We start from the raw sequence: 23,945 nt of genomic DNA, 5'->3' as shown, positions 1-23,945 counted from the left end.
AGTACTAGGAGGAAGCCTAGTACTCTGTGTGCTGGTTTGCAAAATAAATTTATGGCCATCCTTCGAAGCTCGTGGAAGAGAGGGCTGGAGCGTCATCCCCATTTGTGTGGCTGTCTCAGCCCCTCCCTGATCATTCGAAGACTCTATAGTCGCAGGATCCCCAACGCCAGATTGTTGAATAAGAGCGAGACTCTGTTCCAAATCGGGTATAACCTCCTCTCCTTCCTCCCCTTTTTCACTTAGACATGAAAAAGAGTTTGAAAGCTTTGATGCGTCAACCTGACTCAAATCTAACCGTTTACTTGGACTACGAATCCCCTTAGTAGGTGTACACCAATCCTGCTCCTTTTCCTCTGCATTAACAACAGGAGAGGAAACCTCTGCAACGACACCCTTCACTTCTTGTAATATAACCGGAGTATCTGCCTCCTATTTCTGGACAGTATTCCCTGTAACCTCTGTTACATTCTCTCCTTTCTTGCCTTTGGTCAGACAATCGGAATTTGTGTGTCCCCATTTGGAGCAGTCAATGCACCGTGGGGGGGAACCATGGGTAGACAAATTCCACAACAGTATCGCCTCCCTTTCCGGATTTGAAATACATATGTTTAGGCAAGTTCTTTGTTAAATCCACCTCCACAAAGACCTTAGCTTCCTCAAAAGACTTACAAGCCTCTGTATCAGGGTGCAACTTTTTTAGTACACCTAGTGGACTCGTGATAGCACTTAATACCTTCCAAGAGAAGTACTTGGCAGGTACATTTTTAACTATGACCCAAATGGGAACATGAGTTAATTCTTGTTGTGTTATATCAACAATTGGACTCCATTTAGTGAGAACCACTGGAACTCCACATAGATTCCACATGCCACGCCTTAACACCCGTTCACGAGTACGTACATCCCTAATCCGAAAGTGCACTGTATAGAGATCCACCACAAAAACCTCAATCTTAATAGTATTATCCCCCAATGTCCAAGTTTTGTTCACTAGGGCATGAATTCTACCCACAAAAGGAGCCTTTGCTAAAAACTTCCCGATAAGAAAATCTTCCCATAGTGGTTGAGCTTCCTCAAAAACCATGTCTGGTACCCTGACTGTTGGCATACCATCAACATCCTCTACCGCCAACTCCACCTTCTCCATCCCTGCTGGTTCCTTAACCATGGAGACCCACGAGCGCTTCTGTTTATGTTGCGCAGCACTCAACACATTACTCCAAACCTTCGTCTCCTTAACCGTATTAGCAGTAACCTTCTCGTCCGTCCCCTCAACAATCGACTTCTCCAGGCTTTCCCCACCCTCCTCACTCTGCACATTCACAACCCCCGATACAAGAAGACCTTCACTGACCAATAGCACCTCCCCCTCCGTGATCCCTACCTTCGTATTGGAATCACCAATCAAAATAGAAACTCCAGACACCGGCGGATTAGCCTCCGGCGGCAGCATACCTTGCGTAGGAACAAAAAATCTAAATCGCACTTTTTTCACCCTCAGAACCAAACGCACCAAAAAGTTTGCCTTTTTAAAGAGATTATGACGGTGCTGTTGGATATGGTGTGGCACTACTGAATGATCATTGACATTAGGAAAGAAACATAGAGAATTGGCATCTTTGTGCTCATGATAAAAACAAAAATTGTAAAAAATAGGGGTGAGAAAAACATCCTGGATCCAAACTTGGATAATATTATTACCTAAATGTTTTATGTATTAATATATAACATATATGTTAAAATTTATATAGATCTTATAATAAAGATATCACAAAAAAAAAAAAAGTACTAGTAAACTCATGAACATTGCATATGATAAAAAATCCAGACGATAAGGAAAAAAAAAAAAAAAAAAAAAAAAAAAAAAAAAGAAGCTCATGGACATTGAACGGTTGGTTTTCGATGAGATAAAAACGTCCGAGAAATTACGACATGAGGACAAATGGTGAGAGAGAGATAGAGGATAATTTAAGGTTCACGAAAGGAATAATAAGAATACGTGGATCACATGGCTGAGAGGAAATATGTAAATGAGGCAAGGCATTGACAAATGATAAAGTTGAACTAATTAGAACTTCGTTCCAAAAAAAAAAAGAACTAAGTAGAACTTGGTGGACTAAAATTATGATGCGTTATTGAAATAGTGACACAGCCCACATAGCTAAACTACATATCTAATTCTACTTTTTCGGAAAATGGTTTTGTTACATGGATTGCTTGGACCTGGGGGACTATTTTTCCTAAAACCTATAATGACAGTGGAGAATAAAACATCGAATGAGCAGAGATTTCTAATCAAATTCAATTGTCAAGATAGTCAGTTAAGAATGTCGAGTCATATATAATTCCAATTGATGGAAAACATATAGAGAAGTTGTGATGAAAGAAATTTGGTTGGGTTACCTTACCAGAGAAGTTGTGATGAATGAAATTTGGTTATGCTATATTTCTTAAATTAAGATAAATCTAGAGACAATCATTGTCACCATAATTCCACTTGATCGTTTGTTTTGCATTATTTATGCCGTTCTCACCATTTTTGGTTCAAACCAACTCGTAAAATTTTCAGAGTTCTCAATCAAATTTTTTTCTTTTAATCATCAACAGAAAATATGATTTGCTGTTTGTAGTGAAAAAAAAAAAAAAAAAAAAAAAAATTATGCAAGGCAAAGAAAAGAGTGAATTATATCGCTCCCAGACACGATTATCGAGGAAGCCTTTTTAACCAACCTTTCCGGCGCCAGTGAAGATCCTTCTCGCCGGCGTCGGGATCCACTCGTCCCTTGCCCTGTTCACTTCATAGTTGTTCTTTCTAGTGCATCCCTGTCCAAATATTTTCTCTGTTTTTTTCCCTTTTTTAACCCTTTTCAAACCCTAATAAAATTTTCCTCCGATCTAAACCAAGACCGGCGTATGTTCCCGTCGATCTCCCACTCATCGGAGAGCCTCTCTTCGCAATTCTTGGGAAGCCACTACTCTCATCCCTCAATATGGCATTGTATCGTGAAGCTAGGATTTTCCCCAGTCGACCTAGCTTCTATCGTCGAATCAAACCAAAGCCACTCACTGTTCCCACCGACCTCTCACTCACCGGAGATGCTACCTGTCTCGCGCACATCTCTGCAAATTTCGGACAGCCGCCTCTGGCAACGCCCATTTCGGCATTCGGTTCTGAAAATAGGATTTTCCCCAGTGGATCTATTTACCAACGACGACTTCTGCCACGGCCACTACATGGTCCCGCTGATCTCTCACTCATCGGAGAATCCCTCTGCATCGCAGATCTCTCTGCCAGCTTCGGACGGCCGACAGACTAACCATCCTCTACGGCGTTTCCTTATAAACCTAGGGTTTTTCCTAGTGATCCTAGGTTTCACGGTTGGCCCATTAGTGCTAAAACGAGTCCAATCCATCTACTTTTATGAGGTTAGTCAAATTAGCAAACCCAGGCCCATCACTTCATCGTCCATGGATTATCATTGCCAAGGTCTGTACCGTTTTCCTCTGCTCAATGGCCGAAGACTCCATTGGAGAAAGGTAACATCAGTCCTACTCTGGATATCCATATATCTTGTTCAGAACCTGGCCTTAGTTGCTCTTAGGGACTTGAGATTTGGTTTTAAAAGTATACGGATATATGGTCTTTGCTCCTTGAACTGCTCTAGCAAAAGTGACACCCCTGATTTTGAACACTTTTTGTTCATTGACGGCTACCACTTAAGCTGTTTACCTGATGAACCCAAGCATCGCCTCCCAACCATCTCCATCACACGGATCCAGTACCAAACAATCTTTATTGCGACCTTGCGAAGTGATCCAACCTTTATGCTTTGGGTATCAAAGCAACCCCTAACCGACTACAACAACATAGTCCTCGCTTTCTCTGTTGTCCTGTTACTATGGGTTCCTATCGCCCTGGTGGACATCGATGCATTGATGCTCTTGTTAACAACACAGTATCAGATGACCGTGACCATTCAACTGTCCCTTGAAGCTCTCGAGGATAGTTCAACAAAAATACTACTCAATTTGTCCTGTTTTGGTTTTTCCAAAAGAAAAAAAAAATCTGCGGTTTGTTCAAGATTTTGGTCCTGATATTATGCAAAGATCATATAACAAAGAAAAAAAATACATATTTTTTAGATTCAAGACCATTGTTTTCAAAAAAAAAAAATAAGAATACTACTCAATTTGTCTTGTTTGCTTTCTCGAACAGCAACAAAAAATTGGCTTGTTCAAGATAGGAGCGGAGGCACGTTTAGTGTTATGATGGGTGCAAACAAACTTTGTTGATTATAATATAACGAACAAAAAAAAAGTATACATAAGAATTGTAGATCAAAACAGATGAGATAAAGGCATTTTTTCTACACACCTCCTAATACTTGTCCCAAATGAGTTATATCACAATTTCACAAATAAGAAAATATATATATCCCATTAAACACCACAATGAAATTATTAATTTAGCCAAAAATAAGTTAATCAAAATTTTCCAAATTGTTGAAGAAGAATAATTGTTACTCCACCTGAGGATATATATATATATATATATATATATATATATAGATATCTTATCGTTACTCCACATGCTCTGTAATTTCGTCACCCTTCAAGAAAAGCATTGTCTGCATGTGAAATCACAAACATATAAATCAAACCCAATTTATTATTTTCCAAAAACAAATATGGTCATAATAAGAAATATATAGACACAACCACAAATTTGTGTTAAGATATATAAAAAATTAACCTTGGAACAAAAGGGACAAGCTTCACTTCTCTCCATCCATTCATAGATGCATGCAAGGTGAAACATATGTCCACATTGCAAAACTATCTTGGGGTTCTCCTCAATGTACTCTGTCTCCATTTACAATAGTAATTGAATTATTAACACACACTCACTCACTCAAAACGTTTTTTAAATATAAATTCCGAGGTTTACAATTCTTTGTTTACCATAGAAACATGTCGGGCAAACGTCTTCTTCTTCGTCAGCGACATAGGAGATTTCTCCTCTTTCTAGGCTTTCAAATAGTTGCTTGAACTGGATCAAATATGAAAGTGTTAAGCTCTTCGATTAGTTTTAGGGAGAACAAGAAAAGGAAATAGGGTTTAAATATGTGGAGATGCCTTGGGGGAAAAGTTATTCGTTATTGGGTTAGTGAAGCCTCTGATTCTTGGTACGTTTCGAGATTCATCAACGTGTTCCGTAATTCGAAAACAACAAAGTAGAATACCCATTGACCTGAACTAATATGTAAACTTATTAAATGGAGATCACCAATACTAAAAACACAAGATTTGAGTTAATCAAGTAGGTGATTATGGTAATTAATCACGATTTTTCTTAAAAGACAGGACATAGAAGAAGAGGGCAGATGAACATAAGAAAATTAACTAATGTTTGTTCTGTTCTCATACCTTTGGATCGATCTTACTGAAAACTGAAAGGAATAGAGAGAGAAAAGAGAGGAAAGAATAAAATTAAGGATGAGAAAAAAAAAAGCAACAAACTTGAACAATGAGGAAGCTTTGGTCCCGTAATCGCAGCCAAGTAAGATTCTTTGGAGAGCAACACAAGGAAACGTGGAGATTTTGCGGGATACTTCATGACGTGGCATGCCAAAAGAGTTTAAGAAGTTTGACTCTTTTTGGAATGTGGACTTATTATTTTTTTCAATTTTCAGTGTATGTGCTTTTATTCCTTAATTTGGTTTCACTCGAAAGGTATACCGGGGCAATTTTTTAAAAAAGACTTTTAAATATATTATAAATAGATCAAATTTTTTTGAGTTTTAATATAAACGTTACATTGTTATATATGTGTGGACTTATTATTTTTTTCAGTTTTCACTGTATCTGCTTTTATTCCTTAACTAGGTTTGACTCTGTGGTACACCACGGAACAATTTTTAAAAAAAAAACTTTTGAATATATTATAAATAGATCAAGTTTTTTTGAGTTTTAATATAAATGTTACATTGTTATATATGTGTGTGTTCTCACAGTAATTAATAAAAATGTTAAAATAGATATTCATTATATATTAAAATAACTCAAATGAGAAATAATCTATATCTGAATATACTTGTTTGGTTACAAAAATCCTAAAATAATTTTTAAAATATATCCGTTTATAAAAATTCAAATCACATCATATGTTGAAAAAAATCTAAAAGTTTATTAAATTTATGTATTAAATAGTAATTTAAATAATTAAATATAAGATTAAATAAAAGTGAAAGGAGAATTATATTTTAATCTAACATATTGCTTTAAATTAGGTAGATACTTTTTTGGAAATTAATATTATCAGATAAGGAAATCATTGTGTTTGGTTGTAAGGATTGTAGAGAATTTAGTTGGGACCTTGTTTGGATACAAAGATAAGAGAGGATGACACAAAAATGTACTCCAAAAATGTTAAGATAGATGCAAGAAAAATGGTAGAGTTTTTTTTTTTTTTTTTTTGACCTCTGTAGAGTTGAAAATTTTAATTATAAATCTTCTTATAGTTTTAATTATAAATTTGAAGAAAAATACTTAGGTTCAATCCTAAGGTGAACCCCTTTGTCCACTTCTTTCTTTTTAACCAATCAAAATCTTCTATACATTATTTTATTTTAAAAATAAATCAAAATTAAATTAGAAAGAAAGACAAATTAAGGAAACAAATTCTGTATAATTTTAATTAAGGAAAGTTAAATATTGGTTTGGTTTAGATTTTACAATTAGAACGAAATTATGTGTCGGTTTGAGTTTACAAATAAAGTGGTTAGGATTTAGATTTTACAATTAAAACAAAATTATATGTCGGTTTTGGTTTACAAATAAAGTGGTTAGGGTTTAGATTTTATAATTAAAACGAAATTATATGTCGGTTTGGATTTACAAATAAAGTGGTTAGGATTTAGATTTTATAATTAAAACAAAATTATATGTCGATTTGGGTTTACAAATGAAGTGGTTAGTATTTAGATTTTACAATTAGAATGAAATTATATGTCGGTTTGGATTTGCAAAAGAAATGGTTAGGGTTTCGATTTTACAATTAGAACAAAATTATATATCGGGTTGAGTTTATAAAAAAACGATTTGAATTTTTAATTTTATAAGAATGCATACAGATTTTGTTTCGTTATTTAATAAGGAGTTAGAATGAATAGATTTTTAAATGTATTATGATACGTCAGATTTTCATTGGTTAAAATAAGGAGAAGGGAAGAAAAGGGTTGACTTTAGGAGTGAACCCAAAAATTGTTCAAATGTGAAACAAATGTAAAATATGTGCTTCTTAGCACAAGAAAGGAAAGATAGTAATTGGTTTAAAAAGAAAAAGGGAAAGATAATTATGGTGATTACACTTAACTTGATATTATGCCAGATCGCTACTTTGAGCACAAATCCAAGTTGGAGATTTTGGTTTTTTTTTTGAAAACAAACGCACTTTTTATTGGTTGATTATATATGTGCTGTATATGCAACTAACACACACCGAACAAGACATTTCTATGGTAAGCATTACGAACTTTTTAATTGGCTAATTAAAGATCAGTTATGACAATTCTACTACTTTTAAGAGACTATAATTATGTTACATATATCACATATGGTTTGTAACAATTATCGGTTGGCAGGAATAAGTGTTGGGACCTACGGCTTGATGATGATGAACATGATGAAGAAGAAGCGCCAACGACCCAACACTCGATGTCTAATAATAATAACACAAAAGAGTTGAGACATCATTATTCATACTCAAAGGCGCAATACAAAAGTATCAAAGTAACTAAGAGAATTAAAGTTTGGATACACAAAAGTATATAAGTAGCCATCATTATTCACCTACAACGGGTTTTGATAACTAGAGACCGGAGAAACATGATTACAAAGGAACTCACCAAAATGATTAATCTATGTGCTTAGAATTCGATAAACATGGAATGAAAGAAAAAAAAAATTAGTTGGTGCACATGATTAGTGATTGCAAATTTCACAACAATTCTATATCCCATGAGATTTTGTCCATCATTTTCATTCACCCACAATGGGTTTTGATAACTAGACCCGGAGAAACATAATTACAAAATAACTCACGTAAATGATTAATCTTCGCCTTCGGGATTAAAATTTGAAAAACATGGAACGAAATAAGAATAAAAACATATAGTATTTATTAGTTATGATTTGAGGCACACGTCATTGCGATTCTATAGGCCATGAGATTGTAAATGTGGATGTCGGTTCTATATATACACAAAATGTACACAATTAGCAAGTTTAAGTGCAACGCGTCTAAATTGGGGAGCTACCAAAAGCAAGGATAATAATTTACTCTTTAAATAACATTGTGGCTATTACTAAACATGGGTAGAAAGTGAGAAACTGAGGATTACGTATATAAAAGTGTGGGAAGCTACCAAAAGCAAGATCATAATTACTCAATATCATATAGCTCTTAATCTCATTTACTTTCTCCACCATCTTATAACATCTTCTTGTCCAATTCTTTTGAGAAAGAGAGATAGAGAGAGAGAATGGGAAAGAAAGGAGACGGGTTCTTTCTAAGCAGGATAAGGGCTAATGTAAGAGTCCAACCACCGACAACTACAAGCCAGCATGGCTGCAGCCACGAGCCACCAAGCTCCTCCACAGAGATAAAAGGAAGAAGAATCATGGTCGTGGTTGATTCTTGCTCGGAGGCTAAGAACGCTCTTCTTTGGACTCTCTCGCACTGTGCTCAGCCTCAAGATTACATTCTTCTTCTTTACTTTCTTAAAGCTAAACCCTCTCAATCAGGTCAATTGTCTTTCTTCGTATTTTACTTTTACCACATAAATGATTCTTATTGCTTTAATGCTTTTACATAATATGTTTTGATCTCTAGGTGGTGCTCTAGCTACCAAAGAAGAAGAAGAAGAAAAAGAAGGAGAAGAATCTTGCGAGAAAACCACAACGTCAAGAGCTAATAAAAAAGTTTCAGCCTTGAAAAACATTTGTGAGCTTAAAAGACCTGAGGTTAGTAATACGTTTCTTTACCATACCTTTTTTTTTCTACAAAACATTTATAATGATTTTTTTTTTTTGAACAATTCATCATTTACATATATTCTCGGAAATAACAATATGGTTAAATTGTATAAATGAGTAAAATCTATATCGCACATTCTTCTTCACAATCGTAGTTGGAGATCAACAATCTGGATCGATCTTTACTTTAATTTAAAGTGAATTGTTCATTCCATTTTGCACAACACAGATCGTTATATGTTCATATATACAATATTGATGAACACTTCATTGTAATATCCTTTAAACTAGATAATCCACTTTCACCATATATTTATTCAAAACATTATTTTTCTTACTTTTTAATATTTAGAAAGAAATCAAAACAATAATTTGTTGAATTAGGTAAAGACAGAAGTGGTGGTTGTAAAAGGTGACGAGAAGGGTCCGACCATAGTAAAAGAAGCAAAAGAAAGAGAGGCTTCTATGCTGGTTCTAGGCCAGAAGAAACAGCACGCTACGTGGCGGTTACTAATGGTATGGGCATCGCAGGCCCGACCCGTGACGTCCAAACACGACTTTGTGGAGTATTGCATCAACAACTCTCCTTGTATGGCCATTGCGGTTCGTAAGAGAGGCAAGAAGCTTGGTGGTTACACTCTTACAACTAAGCGCCACAAAGACTTCTGGCTTTTGGCATGATTTTTATTCCTAGTATTTACTTTTCACATCTAAATTAATTTAACCCTTTTTTTAAAAAAAAAAACATTAAAATCATGGTTGTGGTTTTATAAAGCTGTCGACAAAAACAAAAATCATGGTTGTTGTTTGTGGACTTGTGGGTGCAATTATTATATGAGTTTACTTCTTCCAAAATGTATTTTTGTTTTCAAATGTAAAAAAATTTAGTCCAAAGGTTGAGATTTTTTACTGTCATTGTAAGTGTTAAAGCGAGGTAATCTTATGTTATTGTAAAACATGGGCTTTGGGCCTTTTAATTAAATTGGGCTTATGGATCATACTTTACCCGACCCGTCCGCCCACCCGCCCGTTTCCTCTTCTTCTTCTACTTGTAGTCTGAGCTATTCGTGTTAGGTTAAAAACAAAATCTCCCAAAACCCTGTTCGTTTACTAGTAAACCCTAACCACCACCGTCGTCATCACCGCCGCCGCCGGAGAAACAAAAAAAAATCATGGGGAAAGATAACAAAACGAAGAAGAAGCCAAACAAAAAAGGCGAAAGAAGAACGGGACCAGATGCAGTCGCCATGAAAGCCAAGCCGAAAAAAGTGGTTAACCCATTTGAATCAATTACGTCTCGCCAGAAGTTCGAAATCCTCGGAAAGAAGCGTAAAGGCGAAGAACGACGCATCAGTGTCTCTAGAACCCTCGCTGTTGATAAGAGGAAGAACACATTGGAGAAAGAGTATGAGCGGAGCTTGAAAGCTTCGGTTTTTTTGGATAAGCGTATTGGAGAACAGAACGATGAGCTTGGGGAGTTTGATAAGGGTATAATTCGATCGCAGAGAGAGCGTCAGGTTAGTTTATTTTGATGTGTAAAGACATTAAAAACTAAAACTTGGGTATCAAAAACTGATCCTTTTTTTTTTGTGTATGGTGATTGTAGCTGAAACTAGCGAAGAAGAGCATGTATAATTTGTCTGATGGTGAAGAAGATATTTATGAAGATGGTGCTCTTGGTGGTTCTTCTGTTAGGGATGATTTTGATTCTGGACTTTTGTTTGATGAAGATCTTGAAGATGATGATCTGGAAGCTTCTGAATCTAAGAGTATGTTTCTCTTGATAACACTTTTTGCTTTTTCAACTTTTTGTGTGTCTGTTATTAACCTTGAGAAAGTTAATACTGTCTAAACCATTCTTTGGCACAGGGATGAAGCATCTGAATAGAAACAAACAGGTTGACGCATCGGGAGAGGAAGTGGTAAGAACAACAGGTCTCTTAGATGTCTGGGGTGTAATTTAACTTGAGGTTGACTACTGATATTCTTGGATTCTCTCTACAGAGGCATAAGAGCAAGAAGGAAGTCATGGAAGAGATCATTATGAAGAGCAAACTTGGCAGGGTGATTATTCCTCTGTTTTTTCTTGTTTTTTCTTGTGCATAGTGGGTCAATTTGCAGTTGGTGATTTGTTTAATTTTTTTGGTCTTTAGATGGAGAAAGCTAAGCAAAAAGAGGAAAAAGAAAAGCTAATGGATGAGCTGGATAAAAACTTCGAGTCCTTGGTTAATTCTCAGGCGATGGAGAGTTTAACTAAGCCTTTTGATGTCGAAGAGGTGAAAAATAATCACAGTTTATAGTTGTTTAAATACTGAGCATATGTATCTATATGAGTCTTATCAGGCTTCTTTGTTCATGCTTTTTCTTTTGCGTGATGTAATTCTTTTGTCTGCAGGAAAAAGGCAATCCTTATGTAAACATTCTGAATGTTATGGCAATGGAGATTCGTGCTCGTCCTTCTGAGAGGACAAAGACACCTGAAGAAATAGCTCAGAAAGAGCGAGAAAAATTAGAGGCTCTTGAGGTATGTCTCTGTCGAAAGCCATTGCAGTTTTACATTCTGACTGTTAAACTATAAAGAGAAGGGTTTATCTTATTGTGAAGTCAAGGTCTTATGGTTGACATAATTAGATATTGATACAATTTTTCAAAACTCCTAGGAAGAGCGTAAGAAAAGGATGCAGGAAACTGATGAGTTGAGCGATGAGGACGAGGAAACTGGCGGTGAGGAATTAACAAAGAGGCCAATGGCCATTTCTGGTGACGATCTTGGTGATTCCTTCTCAGTGGAAGAAGAGAAGCCGAAAAGGGGATGGATTGATGATGTTCTTGAAAGAGAGGACGATGTTGATAATTCAGAAAGTGATGAGAATGATAGATCGTCTGAGGATTCAGAAAGTGAAGAAGAAGAAGAAGAAGAAGATGATGATGATTGTGAGTTAGATGGGGGTGATGAGAAGCAGAGAAAAGTTCATCATTTAAAAGACTGGGAACAAAGTGATGATGAGCTAGGGGATGAGCTGGAAGATGAAGATGAAGATGATGATGAAGAAGTGGAGCCAACAGTACATAAAAAGTCGAAGAATGACGATGCTGCACCGTATAAAGGAGAAGGGTTGTCTGGAACAGTGAAACAAAAAACTAATATGATGAAATTGAGTTCCACGCAGCGTGATATTCCTTTCATGATTGATGCTCCACAGAATTTTGAGGAATTGCTTGCTCTTGTGGAAGATTGTTCAAATGCAGATGTTATTTTAATTGTCAACCGAATCCGGATAGCACACTCGATTAAGATTAAAGCTGAAAACCGAAAAAAGATGCAGGTAAGGTTTAATATAGCTTTCAAAGATCTACCTGCTTGCAGTTTTGTTGTTTAAGTTTTCAGCCCCCTGAACTGCTTCATGCCTCAATTGCTTTCTGACTGTTTGTTATTGTCTGCCATCCAGGTCTTTTACGGTATTCTGTTGCAGTATTTTGCCGTTCTTGCAAGCAAGAAGCCCTTGAACTATGAGTTACTAAATATGCTTGTAAAACCTTTAATTGAGATGAGCATGGAGATCCCCTACTTTGCTGCAATATGTGCTCGCCAGCGGCTTTTAAAGACCCGTGCACAGTTTTGCGAGGCTATCAAGAATCCTGGTTTGTGATGCTTCCATAACCTTGAGTTTTAGTGTCCTTTGAGAAACATGCCTATTCCATCTTTTTACCCTAACCAGTTCAGAAACATTCTTTCAGAGGATGGATGCTGGCCTTCCTTGAAAACATTGTTTCTGTTAAGGCTCTGGTCCATGATTTTTCCGTGCTCTGACTTTCGCCATGCTGTGATGACCCCATCGATATTGTTGATGTGTGAATATCTTTTGCGCTGTCCCATCTCCTCTGGTCGTGATATTGCCATAGGTTCCTTTTTATGCTCCATTGTTCTGTTGGTAAGGAGAAGTTGATCCCGACCTTTTTTCCTTGGCAGTTTCCATTTTCATTTTCTCATGCAAACGAAAATGTACTGTAGGTTGCTAAACAATCTAAAAAGTTCTGTCCTGAAGCCATATTATTTATCCGAACTCTTCTGATGGCCGCTTCAGACAAAAAGTCACCATCATCTGAAGAATCTGAGGTACATTATTTAATGAGACCTAGTTTTGTATTGTGCTTGCGATTTAAATTGATAGATGTTCAATACTGTACCTAAGAATTGAAGACATGCATAGGCAGCTGTTTTATCATTACATGGAACTCATGTTGTGGTGAATGACCTGTCGTATATATTGAACTTCTATCAATTACTGGGCTAATAAGCCGTCGTATACCTTGTTACAGTTTTATCATTTCATGGAATTAAAATCGTTGACTCCATTGCTGTGCATACAAGACGACGTGAAGGAGGTAATGCCTCTGAACTTCTTAAAGGTAATGGATGAGCCAGCAGACTCCCCATATTTCAGCTCTGATGATTTTAGGTATGTTCTCACTTCTGAAATCTATTTTCTTTTTTAGACATCAAGCCAGCAAAAGTGTGTATTGTAATAATGTTGGCTTTGGTTCAACAGAGCAAGCATCCTTTCAAGTGTATGTGAGACTCTTAGAGGGTTTGTGGAGATAAACGAAGGATTGAGTTCCTTTCCAGAGATATTCATGCCCATCTCAACTTTATTAAACCAAATTGGGGACCAAGAAAAGATCCCACAAACTCTCAAGGAGAAATTAGAGGATGTTGCAAAGCTCATCCAAACGAAAACCAAAGAGCATCACAAGGAACGCAAACCACTCTCTATGCGTAAGTATAAGCCAGTAGCCATCAAAATGGTCAATCCCAAATTTGAAGAGAAGTAAGTCCCTCTTGCATTCACTCTCACTCAGTTTATACTTTATAATTACAGAGACAACATAGAATGATCTCTGTAACGGGTTGTATACAATTGTGGTGCAGCTTTGTTCACGGCAGGGATTATGATCCAGACAAGTACCGTTCTGACCTCAAAAAGTTGAAGAGAAAGTTGAAACAGGAAGCCAAAGGAGCAGCGCGTGAGCTTCGCAAAGACAACGAGTTCATGAGCACTGTTAAAGCAAAAGAGAAGGCTGTGCATGAACAAGAGAGAGCAGAGAAACATGGCAAAAATTGGGCTTTTCTTCAGGAACAAGAACATGCTTTCAAATCTGGACAACTTGGTAAAGGCAGAGGCAAGAAGAGAAGACGTTGATACCAGTGCCACTGTGTTCTATTATTCCCTTTTTCAAACCTACCAACACAATTTTGTTGTTTCTGTTGGATAATCAAAAAAACTAATTTACAGAGAATTATCCCTTCTAAGAAAAAAAAAAAAAAAAAAAGAGTTTCATAACATTTCTTCTTCGTTGGTCAATGTTAGCGAATAGCGAGCAATAAGCTCAAAATTTGTCCTTCATGCGTACAATAAGCTTGAATTTTTCTTCTGCTTCAACTTGCTGTTTGATGTCACCTCTTGATGCTCTGTCCGGATGAAATTTTAATACAGCTCGTTTGTACGCTGCATGTACCTAATTTTACAATTGGTTTTGATCATGATATGTGAATACAAAAGCAGTTAACATATATAACTAACTGTAAAGATAGAATCAGGCTAACCTCATCTGGCAGAGGAGATGTCCCGCCACCAACATGAATCCCTAAGCCTCGAAGCAGCGATGCCATGTTCAAGCATCTGATTTCCAGCTGTTTAAGTGATTTGGTTAATTCTGCACGGACTTTCTCCTTCATGTTCATGCTTTCTTCATCCTGTGATTTGGAGATGGAAAACCAAAATGAGTGTTAGCAACAAATCAATGCATTGTTCAGAGGAGCAATCACTGAGGAAGAGTAGAAAACCTTCTTCAGTGTCTCTCTCACTTCCTCTACCCTCTCCTTTTGCCTTCTTTCCATCTCCAACTGTCGCGTGTTCTCTAACTTTCTTCTCTTACGTTGCTTCTGAGCTTCTTCTGCCTGTAAACAGGGCACAGTATAATTCAGCAGACAGAAACTATGATGAATAGATTCTTTGAAGGTGAAAGAAACACTTAAAGTCTATATCACCAGTGGCAAATTTTCAATAATTAACGGGAGCTTTCAGAAATTTGAGCAGAGTGTGGTCAAACCTGGATTTGTAATTGTCGTTGCCTGGACTCCCATTCTTCTTCTTGTGCTTTCTTGTATTCATCAGTCTCCTTTAACATTTCTCTGTTAAGCATGACATCGATTACAGGAGCTGTACCGTCACTACTTTGCACTTGTCCACTTGTAGATGGAATAGGATCAATGATCGGTTCTCTTGATTGATCGAAACTCGAGATCCCGTGCTCACCCCTGGCTCCATTACTTTGCGTTGTAACTCCATCCCCAGCAGAAGTCTGTGGCGGAGAAAATTTTAAGGCGTCTTCTTCTTCTTCAACTTCCTTGGTATAAGGTTGATATGTGGTATTTTTCTTTGGATTCTCTTCGGGCGACTGTGAAGTTCCACATTGAACTTGAACTTTGTTTGGTTGTTCTACAACTTTTTTGAAACTAGTTTGATCTATCGGTTCATTTGACGAAGTAAAATGACTTGATGGTGTATCAAACCTTTCATGTTCAACTCGTATTTCGGGTGACAGTGGGGATGGTCCCTGAAACTCCTCTTTATTGAAAAAACTAGAAGTAGCACAGTAGTCTTTCTCCACCGAGCCAAAGCAAGCCGCCATATCAGGAATTCTACCATCGGTTCCAAAGAAAGTAAAAGAGGTTTCTTTACCACCATCTGGATTTCTAGTGTCAAAGTGGAGATTTGAAGGACCAGCCTCCTCACTCAGACCAGTTTTTCCACCATCTGGATTCTTGGCAGCAGAGAAGAAAGATGTTTGATCATGTTGTTCAGTTCTCTTTTCAAGATCAGGCCTGAAATTAGTGTCACAGTGGAGATTTGAAGGACCAGCCTCCTCACTCAGACCAGCTTTACCAGGTTTCTTCATTTTTTTCAAGAAAGCTGCATGTTCCCACTGCTCACGGACCTCACTACGAGACCCTTCTAAAATCTCACAATCAGAACCGTCGCTGTCGGAAAAGTCACTGTCAGTATCAGAACCTAAACCAAATCGAATTCCAGAAGAGGGCATTGTAGAGAAACGCTGGTTGCATTTTGTAAATCTAAAACTAGCACACTTTTCCTGAATGAATTGGCAATCATCATTATCCACTTCCGCAGATGTTTGCAAGTTACCCGCAGGAGGGTAACTTGAACTACTCCCAGCTTTATGAACATTTTCTGTCTCATCCTCCTCCTCCTCCTCCTCCTCATCATCATCATCATCATCGTCAATACTAATCACTCTCTGCAAAATAGACTTATTTCCAGTTCTTGAAGTGCCAGAAGCATTGCTTTTAGATGAATCGGGAAAATCAAGAATGATAACCTCATCATCATCAACAACAATAAACTCCTCCCTAATCCCATTTGCCCTGCATCTTTTAGTTGGCATTCTATTCCAAGAACGTGATCTAATCTGACGATTCTCTCCCATTCCTTTCTTATGCTGCTGCTGTAAATACGTGGAACGCATGAACTAGTACCAAAAGGGTTTCAAAACATCAGTTCTGAAGAGTATTCGTAGTTGCAGTTGCAAGTATCCATATAGCTAAAACCACCACCTATATAAGCAGAGAAGATGCAAAACACTCTTCATCAAAATACTTAAATTAGGTAACATAAAACTCAAAACAAAAGTGGAGCTTTCTTAAAGACTAATCACTACATATACGCAAAGAAACCTAGAAACGATCATATATGTCTGAACCTGAAATATAAAGTTTATATAGAAATCTACCAAATCGGAAACTTCAATTGAAAAAAAAAAGCTAATCGCGCTTGCTAGGTTTGGTTTTAGCATCGATCAATTCGAAATTTTGAACACGACCCACGAATTCAAGAATCGAACTGAGCAAAGATTTTGAAGACAATTGAACTAACCTTTTCGACTATATACAACGACGGAGCCTTGTTGCTATAAAACTGAACCCTAATTTTTGGGTTTGAGAAAGGGGAAAAAAAACTCAAACTCAAATAACAAAAAACGAAGTTTCGGAGAAAAGAAGAAGATGAGAGAGAACAATGGAGAGACGACGACTCGTGCCCTGCACCTCAGGGGAGACTGGAGAGACGTGGCCTAAACGAATCAATCAGATAAAATGGGTTTTGTTCGTTGATTGGTCTGTCTTTTGGATTGAGAGTGAAACTCCTGTCATTCTAAACATATCTCTCTCCATTCGTCTTTTATGTTCATATATTTTCATTGTGACTTTTATTATTTTTCTTCAGAGTTAATCAGAATTATATATTAGGTTTTGGAACTTTTTAATTATAGTTTTAAAAAAAAAAATTGTAAATCATGATAATATGCCGTCAAAAGAAAAAAAATTCTGAGTGAAACCTCGCTAACAAATCATTGATTATGATATTTTCCCTCATCATCACTTTTATTTACTTTTTTTTGTTATAATCATCAAGAAAGTCGTAACTTCAATTTTGATAACCCAGTAAAAATAATATTAATAATGGAATTATAATGCACAAGATATGTTGATTATTATTTTTCGCATATTGAAATGTAATATATATGGTATCTCACAATTTTGTATCCCATATGTAATAAAACGGAAGTACACAACATTATTTTGTAGACTATATAATAGATATATATATATATGTGATTTTTTTATTATAAACTTATGACATTCATGATTTATCATAATATACAGGTTAGTTTGATTTTTGGTAATTAGGGATAATATGCATTTAGTTAATTATAGTAACATATAAAATCAATTATAGGTACCATTTAAAAGACAAGAAAATCTTTCAACCTAATTAAAACAAACATATGTGATTCTTCTTTCACTTTTATTTGATTTTATATTTAAAATATTTTAAATTATTATATAATATATTTAGTTAATAAAATTTATGATTTTTTCTGTATATGATGTAATTTAAACTTTTTTAAACGGACATATATTGCTCAATTGATGAATTAAAATATATATAAAATGTTTCAACCACATTGCCTAAGAAAACTAGGCAAAGATTCAAAGTCATACTATAAAAAAAATGACCTAAATAATTTTGAACACGAATGGCATGAACTTTGATTTATCAGACATTGAAATCATACTATAAATTCATATTTCAAAGTCATACTATTAAAACCAATATAAATTGTTCAATCTATAAAATATTCAAGATTTAATAATATTTTTTCAAAAATATCTATTCAACTAAAATTTTGACTGAATGACGAGTAAAAATTTGAATACTTAAATTCAATTTCATATATTTCTTTTGTTGAATTGTATAATTTTATATATTATAATAAACTTTTTAAATCATTTAATTTGAAGTATTTAAAAATAGTTGAATTTGATATTTTTAAGAATATCATAAATATATGATAGATCAAAAATTTAAAATTATAAACAATCTAATTTGATTTGTTATAGCACGGGTCAATAATATGTCACTATAGAATCAAAAAATTCAATAAATCATATTTCTTGCTAAAGCATGGGTTAAAATTTCAAAAAAATATGATTTTTCAGATTAAATTAAAGTTTGGAATAATGTTGTTTGGTAGAGGTTTTCTCGGTCAAGATGATTTTGACAAATATATGTTACATATATGGTCCTAAAATTAATATGTGGTATATTGTGGGCTAAGTCATAGAATTAACAATCAAAATACAATATATAATTTTATAAACTAAACAAATCAGATTAAATTAACAAACAAAAATTAATTTTTTAAACAAATAACTTAACCTGCAGTGTATTGCAGACTAGATCTTACAAAATAGATATTATTTCATAAGTCATATTTAAAACATGATTACATGGCATATTGTTTCATCCCAAAAGAAAAAAAAAACTTTTAAAACAAATAAAACAATCACATATATAATGATTTAAATAAAAATTACAAAATAAAATTCTTGTTGACTTATAAAAAAAAGTAGAAAACAGCCAGCTAAAACTTGTCTACATGAGGCAATAAAAATTCCAACTTCCATATTAACATTTTGTGCGGGTGTGAGAACTCTTTTGTGTCGTGACATTTAACTCCATTTCACACGTTTATGGACTAACATATGCATATATATAATATATTCACATAATGTCATTACGTTCACGATTGTTCATATTGTCATGTTGACTATTTTACATGGCTAATATTTCTGTCAATTATATTTTATGAATATCGTTTGGAAATTTGACTATTAAAAAAAATAAAAAAATAAAAAAATTGTGACCCACTTTATGATCCTAGTGGTTGATTACATCATCGACGTACGATAACAGAAAAATATATTAGATTTTTTACAACAGTTTTTACAACTCTGTTTTCACAACTCCTTTTAGTAGTTGTGGGATTCACGTGTGAATTGATATGAGGAACAAGAATCACCATTCATCGTAGACATGCCAATAATACACATACCATCATGTTGAGTTTCATGCATTTCATTGAACTATATGTTATTATTGTACTATTGTGGTCACCATCATCTGCATTCTCATTTGCTAATGTATGAATCTAGGATCGTTTTCGGCACATAATGTTGAGAAATGAGAAATCATAGTGAAACATTGGCGCATAATTTACTAATTAATATTTAGGGGTTTTGATTTAAAACGTGTAACTCATTCGATCTCTTAATTATGACTTTAACGACTCGTTGACTATATATAAAATACGTCTCCTAAAAATAAACTTGGTAAGTGAAGTCCAACCTTGAAATATATAGGTGGGAATGAATTTTGCACCAGACAACAGCTTAATTAAGGAATTACATGATCATAAACCTTCAAAGTAATATGATATACTCAAAGGGCCTCATGTTTCATATGCGAGTGAAAATTTAGATTCACATATTGATAAATTTTTCTTATATTGTCACAATATTTAATTAGAAGCCCTCAATTTGAGTGTGAGGCCGAGTTTCTTGGAAGAGAAAAAAAAAATTGTTGTGAGAAGAAGATTGCCGAGCTAGTCATAATTAAACATCTCTCATAAGACCAACTATTAAAAGTTATTGAGATTTGGTTTTGAAGTTTTTCTACCTGACTACATATTTGGAATACATAAAAACTTTCTTTAAAGACAGAGAACTAAAAAGAGATAGAATTAGTGTGGGTTACCTTAAGTCCTTGGCCGGCTCAACATTTAGTAGGAGTTCACATGAATGAGTGCTATGAATCTGTGAGGTTAATAACCGTGACATAATCATATAAGTGGCTGAATCATAAGCCATTGTTGTCCGGGACGATGAGTTTGCAATTGTCGGACATTTGAAGAAAAAAAATAAAACATAAAAAGTCGAATTGTTCTGATTTTAGGTAGACATTGCAACTCTATCCATATAAATTTTGAATTCTTGTAATTAAGTAGAATATGCATTGAAGTAGACTAAGTCAAGAGATAATCTGACGGCTTCAATACTCTCATGACTTTATGATAGACTCCTGGATGAGGATCTATTCCCAAAGACATACTTTGCAAGATTTTGGAGAGGATGGACGTAATGATGATGATGAATGGGTGGAAGATGCAGCAGAATGAAGAGATGATTGGCGGAGAAGGTGAAGGGGTGGAATTGCAGCGGATTGAAGGGAAGAGCGAAGTGTACTTCTAAGAGAGATGGAGATCTCTTAGACTACAGACTTGATTACAACTTAGATATGACACACTAAGAAATAAACAAGTTGAGAAGATATTACATACTCCTCATATCAAACAAGTAGAAAATAAGTTTTTTTGATTGAAATGTTTGATGAGTAGCAAATGAGAAATACATGGTGTTTAAATAAGAGAGGGAGGACGAAGGAGAAGAGAGGAGAGAGGAGAGACATGCAAAAGCATGCACAAGGTCAAACTCATGCAAGAATATGCACAAGTCCCACACTTATGCAAGCTCATGCAAAATGTCTAAGAAATTACAAAAGCATTAAATGTAAAGTTTGAACATAAAAGATAGAAATTGGGCCAAGGCAAAGATATGTGCCTTTGGACCACGAAATGGGGTGACAAAAGGGCCTTAAAAGTGTCACTTAAGCCTCATTAAAAACCTTGTCAAGAAAACTCAATAGGACAAAACTTGACAAAGGAAAAAGAGTGCATAAGCAACACTTAACCCTTCATCGAACACCCTGAATTGTGATCATCGTTAGGATGGCTTGAGCCATGTCTTCTCTCTTCTTGTCCAGCTCTCTAAGTAGACCATTGATGGCTTGGTTGAACCTCCTTGATTTTGATCTTGTTAGAGGATCCGGCGGAACAATCAATGCTTCCTCTGATGCTCCCGCTGGTACAGGCTGTTCCTTCAATACTTTCTCTGGTTCAAACTGCTCCTCCAATGCTTCCTCTGGTTCAAGCTGCTCCTTATGTCCATGTCTTTTAGTTGAGCTGTCCATTGTCTCATCACCTTATCCCAAATGACAATGAATTTGGTAACATCCAACTCACTAATAATTTCATATTAAAAAATGTGATTTTCTTCTTTGATTATAAAAACAAATCGTAAAAACATTTTTCATTTTTCTAGAAATCTACCCAAAAAATGAAGATATAATATTTCATCAGTTTTAATTTTTTACTCTTTAAAATTTTGTGTCATAGGGAAAAATTTTCCGACGTTAACGCATCATTAACAGTGCTGTGATGACGAAATATAATTTGCGTTTAAAAAAACATAATCATGATTAATAACACAAGAACAAGAAGAGTAAAACATAATTGTTGTAATTTTTTTTTGGACCAATAAAAATGCTATCAGACCAAATTAAAGAGGTTGGCTTGAGGTGCACACACTCCTTCGTGTTGACCAAAACAAAACACTCCTTCCTTATACAACTTTTTGTAGAGACAAAGACAATGAATCAAAAACTAAAGTTGGTGGAATTAATATTGTGGCATTGGAAAATATATTAGTAGTCAATAAGAAAAAGATTGTCGAGAATGTATTGTACAAATAGTAAATGATATTAAGAAAATAAAATCTTCAGTTTTATCAAGATTGGGAGAAGACGATCCTCGTCACCTTTGTGAAATTTGAATAGAGACAATAACAGATTTGAATCTACTTAGATGTTTGCAACTTTTGAATGAAAAAAAAAAAAATCCAAATAATCATTACAGTAAATGAAGAAACCTAAAATAAAATGGGAAAAAAAAAGAGTTAGTGAGAGGTGGTGGTTGGATTAGGTTGAAGCATTGAAGGAAGGACGAGAGGAGACAAGAGAGGGATCGGATCTGTGCCGTTTTGACAAAACGCGGACACAGAAACGGCGCTGGTCGTAGAAGGAGCCTCCGTGGAAGAAGAAGGAGGAGGTATTGGTGGTAAGAGGAGAGGACAAGGAGCTCGTCTCTGAAGCCGGCAGCTAAGAGATCGCCGGAAAACACAATTGTCGTTGTGAACTCTCATCTCAAAACCTGGAAAATGATCTCCTCCACGCCCTGAATCCTCCATTTTCTTGATTCTTGATTCTTGATTCTTGATTCAACTTGACAATGTAACAAGACTTATGTGTGAGTTTGTGTGGATTGGTATTTGTGTTTGTTGATGTTTTTAAATGTTGACGCTTGTGTTTTAAAGGGTTTTAAATCTGAATTAGAGGTTGTTGCTTAGCGTGAGGATTTTAAATAGAGTAAATTAATTAGGGTATGGATAATAATAAAGAAGAAAATCTTTTTTTTTAAAACGTTAAAATTTAGAAATTGGGTGGAAGTGTGGTGGTTGTGGTGCGTGTATTGACTCAATATGGCAAAAAAAAAACAAACAAACAACAAAAGAAAATGGTCAATGGTCAATATAGATTGGATAGATATGAGATCTATTATGTTATGTTTAGTGTGTTTTTTTCTGTCTTTTTAAAAAATAAGTGTTCTGTTTAGTCTTGTAGATGAGAGGATTTTAATTTTGGCATGAGTAATGCGTTATTAATGGAAACATGAGGCCGCGTACGGCTGTGATTTAGAGAAGAAACAGAAAAAAAAATTGATGTTTTAAATCAATTCACACTCTATATTGACCATCAATGTTAATATATGAAGACTAAAAACAACAATTATAAAAATCCTACTCACATACAAATATGATTAGTGTAATGCCTAACATATCCAAACATGACTAATTTCTTTAAACATATTTTTTTTAAAAATACATTATAATTAATTTGTATCAATTTACCGAGGTAATTTATATTTACACAGGTAATTTATATTTACAGTATAATTAACTTGTATCAATTATTTAATTTGATGCCACATTATAATGTAAGATAGTTTATATTTTAAAATTTATCATTTGTTATGCACAGTACTTTTATTATAAAAAAAACAGACCTAAAATACATTTTTTTTTTGTTAAAGAAAATTCACATTTTGTTTGTGTTGGATAATCACAAAATTTGACTTCGTAGGTCGAAACACATTCTAATCTAGAGAATATAAATAAAACAATTTTTGTGTCACTTAATACAACTAAAATAGCAAAAGTTAGGAGAAATAAACTCACCATTTCGTGATTGAAACACTAAATAATTATGATATAAACATTAGATCAAATATGCATGTGTGTAGTCAATAGACAATAGTCTGCAAAGTCATAATTTCTAAAAATAAATCTATGTAGACAATCACTGAAACTTAAAAGATATCCTCTGCCATGAAGAATCCTCAACCCACACGGAAAGCCATGTACTGTGTGAACAAGGAAACGAGACGAGTCACATGTCAATATGCTAAGTTAGTAATTATTATAAATTGAAAGAAAAATAAAATAAAATGTAACATGTAAAAATGAACAATGAATGTGAAAAAACAAAATGGGCGGTGTTGTGATGGTGGTGGGGAGGTTTCACTTTGTTGGTCTC

The 23,945-nt window shown here is 34.9% G+C and overlaps 5 protein-coding genes across 5 annotated transcripts; 2 read left to right on the top strand and 3 right to left on the bottom strand.

Annotated features, from left to right (window-relative positions):
• Window positions 1-4,191: 4,191 nt before the first annotated feature.
• LOC104701538 (E3 ubiquitin-protein ligase At3g02290-like) lies at window positions 4,192-5,502 on the bottom strand. The gene is made up of 5 exons (XM_019227479.2): window positions 5,428-5,502; window positions 5,137-5,251; window positions 4,963-5,050; window positions 4,754-4,863; window positions 4,192-4,628 (listed from the first exon to the last, which is right to left on the bottom strand). The coding sequence occupies exons 2-5, from the start codon at window positions 5,245-5,247 to the stop codon at window positions 4,581-4,583; spliced, it is 357 nt and encodes a 118-aa protein (XP_019083024.1). The 5' UTR covers window positions 5,248-5,251; window positions 5,428-5,502; the 3' UTR covers window positions 4,192-4,580.
• Window positions 5,503-8,212: 2,710 nt separating this feature from the next.
• Window positions 8,213-9,951, top strand: LOC104701536 (uncharacterized). Its single transcript, XM_010417235.2, has 3 exons — window positions 8,213-8,805; window positions 8,894-9,024; window positions 9,421-9,951. Exons 1-3 carry the CDS (start codon window positions 8,544-8,546, stop codon window positions 9,715-9,717), a joined length of 690 nt encoding a protein of 229 aa, XP_010415537.1. The 5' UTR covers window positions 8,213-8,543; the 3' UTR covers window positions 9,718-9,951.
• A 132-nt stretch (window positions 9,952-10,083) lies between these two features.
• LOC104701534 (uncharacterized) lies at window positions 10,084-14,380 on the top strand. The gene is made up of 13 exons (XM_087459097.1): window positions 10,084-10,553; window positions 10,643-10,805; window positions 10,906-10,958; window positions 11,041-11,100; window positions 11,190-11,312; window positions 11,432-11,560; window positions 11,697-12,362; window positions 12,486-12,678; window positions 12,775-12,968; window positions 13,049-13,153; window positions 13,357-13,496; window positions 13,587-13,865; window positions 13,967-14,380. Exons 1-13 carry the CDS (start codon window positions 10,209-10,211, stop codon window positions 14,235-14,237), a joined length of 2,721 nt encoding a protein of 906 aa, XP_087315223.1. The 5' UTR covers window positions 10,084-10,208; the 3' UTR covers window positions 14,238-14,380.
• LOC104701535 (uncharacterized) lies at window positions 14,234-17,327 on the bottom strand. Its single transcript, XM_087459098.1, has 5 exons — window positions 16,992-17,327; window positions 15,148-16,672; window positions 14,882-14,995; window positions 14,642-14,791; window positions 14,234-14,553 (listed from the first exon to the last, which is right to left on the bottom strand). The coding sequence occupies exons 2-5, from the start codon at window positions 16,582-16,584 to the stop codon at window positions 14,425-14,427; spliced, it is 1,830 nt and encodes a 609-aa protein (XP_087315224.1). The 5' UTR covers window positions 16,585-16,672; window positions 16,992-17,327; the 3' UTR covers window positions 14,234-14,424.
• A 4,707-nt stretch (window positions 17,328-22,034) lies between these two features.
• LOC109125537 (uncharacterized) lies at window positions 22,035-23,062 on the bottom strand. The gene has a single exon (XM_019227295.2). The coding sequence runs from the start codon at window positions 22,538-22,540 to the stop codon at window positions 22,250-22,252; it is 291 nt and encodes a 96-aa protein (XP_019082840.1). The 5' UTR covers window positions 22,541-23,062; the 3' UTR covers window positions 22,035-22,249.
• Window positions 23,063-23,945: the final 883 nt, after the last annotated feature.

This window comes from Camelina sativa, chromosome 7, assembly GCF_030686135.1.
Source record: "Camelina sativa cultivar CO46 ecotype springtype chromosome 7, ASM3068613v1".
NCBI lineage: Eukaryota > Viridiplantae > Streptophyta > Magnoliopsida > Brassicales > Brassicaceae > Camelina > Camelina sativa.
This window is presented reverse-complemented; position numbering and strand designations above follow the sequence as displayed.